Source organism: Boleophthalmus pectinirostris, unplaced genomic scaffold (assembly GCF_026225935.1).
Source record: "Boleophthalmus pectinirostris isolate CB_2022bp ecotype Guang Dong unplaced genomic scaffold, ASM2622593v1 HiC_scaffold_14, whole genome shotgun sequence".
Taxonomy (NCBI): domain Eukaryota; kingdom Metazoa; phylum Chordata; class Actinopteri; order Gobiiformes; family Gobiidae; genus Boleophthalmus; species Boleophthalmus pectinirostris.
In genome coordinates, this window is record NW_026571047.1 from 14162276 (window position 1) to 14172660 (window position 10385).

The 10385-nt window shown below is 39.6% G+C and overlaps 1 protein-coding gene across 1 annotated transcript; it reads left to right on the top strand.

Moving 5' to 3' along the window:
• The first annotated feature begins 319 nt into the window (after positions 1 to 319).
• kcnj19b (potassium inwardly rectifying channel subfamily J member 19b) lies at positions 320 to 10069 on the top strand. Its single transcript, XM_020936660.2, has 3 exons — positions 320 to 988; positions 8106 to 8322; positions 9402 to 10069. Exons 1-3 carry the CDS (start codon positions 320 to 322, stop codon positions 10067 to 10069), a joined length of 1554 nt encoding a protein of 517 aa, XP_020792319.1.
• The last annotated feature ends 316 nt before the right edge of the window (positions 10070 to 10385 follow it).

Below are 10385 nucleotides of genomic sequence, written 5' to 3' on the forward strand. Positions count from 1 at the left end.
TTTAATTTGGAGTGGACCAGAGCGCCTCTTCACAAGCTGAGGCAGCAGTAGAGCCATTCCTTGCGATTACAAGATTCATCCGTATTGTCTTCATGCCACAGCAGAAGCACGGCGGTAAATGGAGGCGTATTTGTCACTTTGGAGCAACATTTGACTAAACTTTGGTTGAGGACTCAGGACAGCGTTTTGCGCAGACTCTCCAGCATCCACAAGACCAAGGTATCCTCCTTTGCAACATGCGAACCGCGCGCACTGCGAGGTGATGATTTTGTGCGCCAAACTTGCGCAAAGAAGCTGACAACGAACCAAGGACCACACCATGTCTGCAATACGCAGGAAATTTGGAGAGGACTACCAGGTGGTAAACACCAATCGGGGCATGACTTTTTCAGCGCCAGTCAAGAAGAAGAGACAGCGCTTTGTAGAGAAGAACGGCCGCTGTAATGTGCAGCACGGTAACCTTGGAGGGGAGACGAGCCGGTACATCTCTGATCTGTTCACCACGTTGGTGGACTTGAAGTGGCGCTGGAACCTGCTCATCTTCATTCTCACTTACACTGTGGCATGGCTGGTCATGGCATCCATGTGGTGGGTAATCGCCTATATCCGTGGGGACTTGAGCCACGGCGGCCACGACCCGTCCTACACCCCGTGCGTCGCGAACGTTTATAACTTTCCTTCTGCATTTCTGTTCTTTATTGAGACCGAAGCCACCATAGGCTACGGTTACCGCTACATTACCGAGAAGTGCCCGGAAGGCATCATTCTGTTTCTCTTCCAGTCGCTTCTGGGATCCATCGTGGATGCGTTCCTCATCGGCTGCATGTTCATCAAGATGTCCCAGCCAAAAAAGCGTGCGGAGACGCTCATGTTCAGCCAGGACGCCGTGATCTCTCAGCGGGACGGCAAGTTGTGCCTCATGTTCCGAGTGGGCAACCTGAGGAACAGCCACATGGTGTCTGCGCAGATTAGGTGCAAACTCATCAAGGTAGGTCACCTCACAAAGGGCACATTGGCTCCCACACTGGTGTAGACTCCACTCTCGTCAGTGTTTTGAGAATTGCATGCACATTACTCTTGAGTCACGAGGTAAATGCTTTTAAACTGTGCTATTATTTTATTTTTGTCTTAAAAATCCTTACTGCTTTGTTTATTCATTTTTTTGTCATCTCAACAGAGTCTGCCTTCTCGCACACTACTAAACATAGACCTTCATAGACTTGATGAATAAGTCAATCAATCAAACTGTATTTAGCTATAAAGTTCTTTTCATCCAAAAATATCTGGGCTTATGCGTCACAGTCTATTAAAACAATCCCAAGCGACAGTTTAAGTTTGACCGCAGCTGCAGCAGGTTTTACAGCACATGCTTTGTGAGGTGCTGAGTGTCCACTGTAAAAACCAAAGGGTCAACAACAGTCGTAGAGTCAGCAGTCAGCTTCAACAGTGCCAATGCAATCCAAGTAATTACAACAGGCCTAGTATTTTACTGTCCTAACTAAAAAGAACATTTTACATTTGCTAAAAAGTGGATTCAAGCATCACATAATTCTAGACTATAACATTATGGATTTGATTGATATGTAAGCTATTGATTGGTTAAATGGACAAGGAAAATGAGTAAATTAAGCGTATTTGTAGGACTACTTATCCTATTGAACAAGGAACTTTGCAAATGTTTTACGTTCAATATCAATATTATGTGCAATTATTAGTTTATTTGGCCTGTCCAAAAACTAGGCTAAAAAACATGACCATTCTCTAAATAACTTTAAATCCATCACATCCAGACACATTGTGCACTTAATGACTTAACAAGCTGCTATGTAGTTTGTTCCAAGTACAAGTACTGATAATAGAGTACATATTAAGTGTTTGATCCTCCTCATAAGTGGATTTTTCTCCTGGGCGTTAGCATTATTAGCTGGTCTGATGTGGAGTTTGTTGTGACAGTTGGGGTCGGTGCTGCTCTTGTCGCCATGGTAGCGTGACAATCTCGAGTGACAGTGTACTTTGTGGAGCTGCAGGGAACGCCAGCAGAACTTCTCAGTATGTTAACATCACTACAACAGGTTACTCTACACTTATACCAGTACATGTGGCATTTTGTAATAGTTTTTAAGGTGTGCTGGGCAAACACTTTGAATTACTGACACTAAAGTTGCATAGAAAGGCTACACAGTGTTGGGAAGTTACTGAATACATGCACCATATTCTGAATGCAAATTTTGAGTAACTGTATTCAATACAGTTACTTTTTTATTTGTTGGTATTCAGAATATTGATACTTTCCTACAATTAAAGGAAAACATTACAGTATTTGATAATGTAATTTAAGCTTCAAACTGCACATAATCAGTGAGAAAAAAAGAGAACTCTGCTCTTGTGGTGTGTGTGCATGAGTGATTTTTTTCCATCTCCAATTGGTGATTAAAAACAGTGAAATAAATGTAAAATTGTTATTAATACTATGTTGTGTCTTTACACTATAATTTAAATGCAACTCAGTGTAAAAGTATTCAAAGTATTCAGAATACAGTATTCTGATGGGACATTGTATTAGAATGCATTACAAAATACTTACTACTTGTAAAGTATTCTTCCCATCACTATACAGTTTCACATGCTAGAATAGTTAGACAAAGAGCCCAGTAGTCCTATCAAAAGGAGAGTGTGCAAACTCCTGTCAGAAAGATGCTTTTTCTGCTACAGGATTAATTACAGACCTCTGAGTCAAAAAGTCCCAAACTTGTCAATTTAAACTCTCCATTTGATTACAATTTTAATAACTGAACTATAAATAATTAAACTCTTTTATGATATGCATATGTATATGCTACACTTTTACACTACTGCATCTAACTGCTTGGTAAAGATAAGGAGCAAGTATTGAAGACCTTGAAAGATCATCAAAGTATAGACCTATATTGCCCTGTGGTAGAAAGAGTGGCACATCTAGTATAAACGTAAAGTACAATTCAAGGTCACTGTCAGGCTGTCCACAAAGCTGAGCGCTGAAATGAGGCATGCTGCAGTAAATCCTAATGACCGCGCTGTGTAAAAGCACGGGGACAAGCTCACCGCGGATGTCCAGGATGTCGCTGATGTCGTAAATTCCCACAAAACATGGATACGCTGATGTGCCAGGCAAAAGATCAAAGTAATGGCAGTTCTCAAAAGAAGTTCTTGATTTATGTTTGGGAATACATATGTTAAGAGTATGTGTATGTATGTGTGCTCTGATAAAACACTTCAATTTTACGGTAGCATATCTTTCATATGGCTGAGATTACACCTTTTCATTAATGTTTTCATAAGCGTTTAGTCCATTGCATAATACCTTGTTCAACATTTATTTCCAGCAAATTACATTCCCCCAGATACTAATATTGTGGAGTTACATGTCTATTAAAACAACATGTGCACAACAAAATCAGGTGTTTTATTCCTCTTGTTACTCACATCAGATTTTGCAGTTTGCATGTCATTAAAATAATCATAAAAGGTCCAGAAATCAGATTATAATAAGATTTTGAAGAGTATGTAAACAAAGCCACTGTTACTATATTATCTTTCCTTGTTATAATCTGGGATCTAAATGGAGTAAAAATGTAGTGTCTTGGGACAATGTGACTGATCTGGCAGGACATTCCCTACATCTGCAATGCTTATAAACCCCAAACTGCCCTTGCTCATCCATAAATATTAAATTAGATGTCGTTAAAAAAACAGTGGGAAGAGTGGTGCAATGTCCTCTGCAGGCCTGGCAGAATATTATGATCCGTAAACAGAGCATTTGCATTTGTAGAGATTTGTAGACATCTGACCTCCAAAGTATTTAACTAACGTGATTTGGCACTGGACAACAGCACAAGGGGACAGGAGGAGGGGCCTTGGTGCTGCTCATCACTGTCGTAGAGTGGAAGGGAGGGGCAGGGGGGGGTCTCTGTGGAACAGCCCGCAGCAGGACATTGGCGATAAGGAGACAGGAGGCAAAGGAGACTCTGGTTAAACTAGAGAGACAAGCAAGAAAGAAGACATGTCAACGCATCTCACAAGGAACTGCTGTTGTCAAAGTTTGAACGACAGGCAGAAGGAATGTAGGAGGGGGAAGACAAAAGAGAGACCAGTGTTCAGGATAGTTGAGAAATCGGGAATAGGGATGTCAACTCAGGGTGGGCCAAAATAGATTTTTATAAGAGCTGTACCAGACTTTTAATGACTTAAAAACATCAGAAATGTAACTAGTTGATTTTGTTACTCCTCACTTTGTCCACACATTCCCTAGCATCATAATTATTCACCACAAAGAATTAAAAATTGGCTTTTTCATGACTTTCAGAGGTCAGAGAGGAGTTTTGCAGTCACACTAGGGCAGAACAACTTGGGTGCAGACACTTTAAAAACTCTGATTAGGCCTCATAATGTAATTTTTGAAGGGCGCTGTGGATGAAAGGTTTGAGCGTAATACACATGTGAGGTTCTTTGCTGACCACAGCGCTGTTAGATCAATTCCCAGCCTGGTCAATGTGATAAATGCCTGTCCCCACTCTTCACTACCATTTCATGCTATACACCCACTCGCCATTATTAGTTATGCTGCTAACGTGAAATCTTAAACTCAAGATGCACCAAACCTACTGGAACATAAGGGCCTTTCATCTTGTGTCTCTTTGCATGTCTCTAAAAGCAGCTGGTCCCATGAGGGTAAGGTGTATCTCAGGTGGTCCGCTAAATGAAGCCCCCTTTCCATCAGGTCCTCCTCTAAAGGCCATTAATTTCCCCTTGTGGCCCTCAGTGCTTAGCAGGTCTAAACCGCACACAAAGCTTTCACCTTGTTAAAACCATTCACCATCAAAGCAGCCCTCTTTCCTTTGGTGAGCAGGATTTTTATTGCAGCACTGTTGTGTAAGACTCTATGAATAGTGTTTAAAATCACCTGCTTAAGTAGTTGGTGACAGGCCAAAGAAATCATATCACAAGCTTCACAATCTCAATTTGATCACGATTCATGCAGTTAATTTGTTTTTATGTTTCTGATGATCAAATCGTTGACCACTGGGTTTGTGGATGAAAGCTTTAACCACTAAGCTAGCCGCAAGTGTGCTTAGCATTTTTATTTCTTTGCAGTCAGGCTGTTGGTTCCATATACAGGAGATCTATAATCGAGGCCTGTCTCAATAATTACTATATTGATTTATCGCTCAATGTATATCTCGAATAATATTTATTTTTAAGCTCAATATTTATAGTGTGTACACATTCTTTACAATAATGGGGAGATTTTTTGTTATTTTAGATGTAATACATATTTAACCCCGTACAGCTCAAATTGTATTGTAACTTCTACGTCATAACTCAGAATCTTAACTCCTAACTTGAATTTTCTTGCTATTTTGGACTTGGACTCAGACTATCTTGTTATTGTGTCAGTGCCATGAAGTAGTTTCAATTTATCATGCTTCAAAATGTATTGTTGTGACTACTATATCTCTCCAAATCTCTCCAAAATCTGTATTAGAAGTAACATTCATAGGTGAATTGATGACTTAAATAAGGTGAAACTGACCTAGACAAACTTTATTGATCAATAAGGGAAAATACTTGGACCTAGCAGCTCAAACAACACAGTACAAAAGAGTAATGTGTGGTCTGGCCATTGTCTTGTACCTTGTCAATTGTTGTTGGCATAAGCACCATTCATTCATCCATTCATCAATATTAAAGCTATGAACTAATGAAACGAAAATAGATATAGTAAATGCCTTACAAATTTTCTCTGGCACCCATCGCCAAGGCACCTCAGCATCGTGGTCCAGGGATCGGTGGGTGCAGGCGGTCTTACTGCGAAATGTCACACCCATAGGTCCTCCACTTCTCTGTGAATACAAATGACAGTCTGTTTGCCATCTGTGGTCTGGAAGCTTTTCCCCGTTCCTCTTTCCGCTCCTCTTAGCTGGGGAACAACTCTGTACCAAAGCGAATATTTCAGCTCCAGTCTTCAGCAGCCTCTATCCCAGCGCAGGTAATAAGTTAGATCCACAAGGGACACTGGGCTTAATTAGCTTTTTATTTGTCAGTGAAATGTGGGGAAGCAGACTGTTTGACTTTGGCTATTGGAACTTGTCATTGATTGACTTTTTTCTGAGACACTTGCTTTTCTTCCTCTTGAAAAGCGCCCTCTCTGAAAGACTAAATGGAATTTGCCTGTTGAAAATAATATGCTTGGAATTCAGATTGTGCTGTTAGTTAGAAGTGGATGTTTTTGTGGTTGTAAAAGCGCCTGTGCACTTGTTTTGTTGCACTAATACTAGGGGGAATTCATTTGTTGACATAAAATAGAGTGATATGGTCAGTGAAATCAATCACGAGTTAGTAAATACATATAATCTGCACTAGTGTTATCACCATGACTATAAATGATAAATTACACACTTTTTTACACAATAGAACTTATTCTTCAACAATCATTGAAAATAAACAGTAATTATAACTAATATTCAAAGACAAAAAATAGTATGTAATAGCATAATAGGTATGTAATGCACTAAAGCATAGTATCACTCACAGTAAGAATGCATGTTTTTCAAATTTAAGTTCAAACTCAATTTTAATACTAACAAAAGGCTTGATACAGATTTCTGATAAATTACACTTAATTTTTTAAACAACATAGTTGTAATTAATAGATTCTTGAAAAAAAAATGCTGTGGACTTATATGATTTCTGATATAGATCAAGAGCATTTAAAATTGATAACGAAAAGGTCCAACTTTGCTCTGTTATCAAAGCTTATTTTTCTATCTTTAAATTAGTGTCTAGTTTTTTTTTTTTTTATATATACTGGTTTTAACTTTGATTAGTATCTGGGCATTAATATGCACTCCACTTTTTACTGCAATCTTAATTTACTTTCCTCCCCTTTATGGTTATAACAAATTAAAAATACAACCAAGCATTTGACATCAGTTTAACATCTTTAAAGACTATAGTAAATAAATACCACCTCATAACACACACACAGTCGTGCACACACACACACACACACACATACACTGTTGCGCACACACATAATACTGATGACAGTGAAGATTCTTGCTAGGACATATCTATCATATCTTGTCATCATGTTTTCCCGAGATGAGGTGTGAGAACTGCTGATGCTGACAGTAGTGATAGGGTTGTGGTCGTATTTTAGAGTGGAGGTGGGTGGGTCCATTGCTAAAGTGCTAGGTAGATAGAGAGAGGGAGGACATTTTTTCGTCAATATGCCTCTAGTATGTTAAAAATTACATAAGGTTGCTGAGGAGTGCAGACATCATAATAACAATTTGGTGCAAGTACTGCTTTCGCTGAAAAGTATTTCAAAAAACATAAGTTACAATATAATTATGCGTAGTAAAAACTAAACAATGATTTATCCATGAAAATTATATCAAAAGATTGTCTCGTTTCATGATATTTGTGTTTTGTCGCTCTCTAATTACATAGAGAAAGAAGGATCTACGTTTAATTCACTGCCTTTGATATTGTAAATTTGCACACTATTCCACATCTTTCATGTTTCTAGTGATTTTTTTGTTTTTGTTCAATGCAGCTACAAGGCAGAAAAGCACCTGTGTTCTGTACCTTATCAGCCAGGTTTCTCCTTGAGAGATTTTAAATCCACTCTTTCATCTTGTTAAACCCCACCACCTCCAACCCATTTCAGGTCACAACGTGTCAAATAGCCAAAGAAAATTGCCTTTTCTAGAACTCATTTCCAGTAACCGTCAACATCATATATTGCATTTGGATTACACCAGAAATAACATAAGAACGACTAGTGTATGCGCTAGGTTTAAAAGATACCCTGAAGACATCCAAGTTATCTATAGGCTCATAAAAATGCAGGTTGTCACCCTGAACAGAGGATCGTATACATTTTTATAGCACAAGAACGTAATGACTTGGGATTCCTGTAGGTAGTAGCAAACAAAGCAGCTTAAAATCTAAATTCTGGTCACGTTCGACTTTTCTTCAATGATTTAAAGATTGTAAAGTGGTGTCAAAATGTCATCCTAAGTACTCTTGTGTTTCTAAAGTAGTGTCATGTTTCTTTGCAGTCACGGCAAACTCCAGAGGGTGAATTTCTGCCTCTGGATCAGTGTGAGTTGGACGTGGGGTTTGGGACTGGAGCTGATCAGCTCTTCTTGGTGTCTCCGTTGACCATTTGCCACGAGATCAACACCAAGAGTCCGTTCTTTGACCTGTCCCAACGCTCGCTCATGAACGAACAATTTGAGATCGTGGTCATCCTGGAGGGCATTGTTGAAACCACTGGTGTGTGTTTGCTGTTTAATAGGGTAATTAATACAAAAACACAAAGGATGGAAATAGTAAGGAGTAGTAACTATAACTGATATTCTAGGACAAAAAAATGTGAGACACATTAAGAATGCATTCAAGTTCAAAATGAGTATACTTCTGATTCTGTCTAATGTTGACTTAGTGCAGACAAGTATAAGGAATTAGTGCAGACAAGTATAAGGAATTCTTAACTGAACAAAAATCCAAAATAATAGGAACTTTACTGTACAAAAGGACAAAGCAGGATTTACTTTAATCAAGACGTATTACAGCGTTATTAGGCTTTTATCCTCATTGTCCACAGTTCAAAACCAGCATTTCCAAACCGTAATTGATCATTTTTACAATACAATTTGAATACTAATAACCACTGACATTTGGTGTTTATGTTACACTTATTACTTTCCCCTCCAAGGCCAGAACAGTACCATCTCCAGTATCATCTGCCTCCAAGTAAAGTACACTTATCCAGGGTTGTGACTGCCACCATGTAAATTTAAATTGTTTATGCATTTTTTCTCAAAACATTTAGTCCCATCATTTACCTTTCATAGAAAAATAATACATTTTTAACCACTTAAATTTCATGGTCTTTTTTAAGCCACTTAAAACAACTTTAAAATGTATCACTTATTCACTTCGCCACAGTTGACTGATGGAAGCTGTGAATCAAACAGTCAACCTTTGGGTTTGTGAACAAATGCTCTACCACTGAGCCGCTATTACTCATGTCTCTGTAACAAAACAATGTATATGATATTCCACTTATATATGCAGAATACTGCTCTGAAATGTTATTATGTACTGAAATGTTAAACAACTTCAGGATGGATATGAAGAAATAAAGAGCCGCTTCAATCGTTAAATATTTAAAGACCATGAAATTAAAGTGGTTAAAAGGAATTACTTTACTTTCATGATGAGACTTTTGATATTGCATTATTACAATAATATGATAATTCAATATAAAAAGTCTCATAATATTCTCAGTAAAATAGTAAAAATAAAACCAGAAAAATCCCTAATGCATTTGTCTTGTGCTCTGGTTATAGGTATGACATGCCAGGCCAGGACGTCCTACACTGAAGACGAGGTTCTATGGGGTCACCGCTTCCTCCCAGTCATGTCCCTGGAGGAGGGCTTCTTCAGGGTGGACTACTCCCAGTTCCACAACACCTTCGAGGTCCCCACTCCCCCGTACAGCGTCAAAGAACAAGAAGAGAAATCCTCCATCACATCCCCCAACCCCCTGCCCGTCGCACCCACACCTTCTTCACCTTCACTGGGGAACAACAGTGGGCGCGTACCTGGGCGCAAGGAGCGACTCTTATCGGCTGACTATGCAGATCATATAGAGGAACAAGTGACCAGGATACCCCCCAAACTCCAGCGAATGAGCTCAACGAAAGAGGAGAACCTTTGGAGGGGGCTGAAGACGGGCACACCTCTGCCGGGGGGTAAGGCCTCCAGCACGGGGGACTTACCGCTCAGTATCCAGAGGCTGAGGTCCAGCTCTATCCCTGTGGTGAGGCAGGGACACTTGGAGGAACAGGTGCAGCTGTTACCTTTGGACGGAGAGGCAGAGGAGATGGAGGTGGAGAGAGACAGACTGATTTCCCCGGGCATCAGCACCATCACACAGGGGCAGGGTCCACTGGGCGGGGGGCGACCAGAGGACAACCTGCCCCCCAAACTACGGCGGATGAATGCAGACCGCTGACTCGTGCTGCTGTCTGTGGACATGCAAAAATGTTACAAAAACAGCTGGGGCACTGTGTGGAATGTGAAGTTTTTTATTCAATAAGTCAAGTCAAATTTTGTTTCTATAGCAAAAAACAATCACAGTTTACCAAAGTGCAGAACAGGCCATAATAGTACAGTCACTAAAAAGTTTAAGTTTAAGTTAAGTTCTATATTACGCGAAATGGATTCTTGGGAGCTTTTATCCACTTTCTAACGTTGCTACCTCATCAAAAATATACCTGGAGTTGTGTTTTGTTTCATTCACACATATTATTAGTCCGTCTACCTCTCCA

Bases quoted from the DNA above. Each gene is read 5' to 3' on its own strand.
- kcnj19b (XM_020936660.2), top strand. From the start codon at position 320: ATGTCTGCAATACGCAGGAAATTTGGAGAGGACTACCAGGTGGTAAAC. The intron at 989-8,105 runs GTAGGTCACCTC...GTTTCTTTGCAG, and splicing joins TTAGGTGCAAACTCATCAAG to TCACGGCAAACTCCAGAGGG. The intron at 8,323-9,401 runs GTGTGTGTTTGC...CTCTGGTTATAG, and splicing joins GGGCATTGTTGAAACCACTG to GTATGACATGCCAGGCCAGG.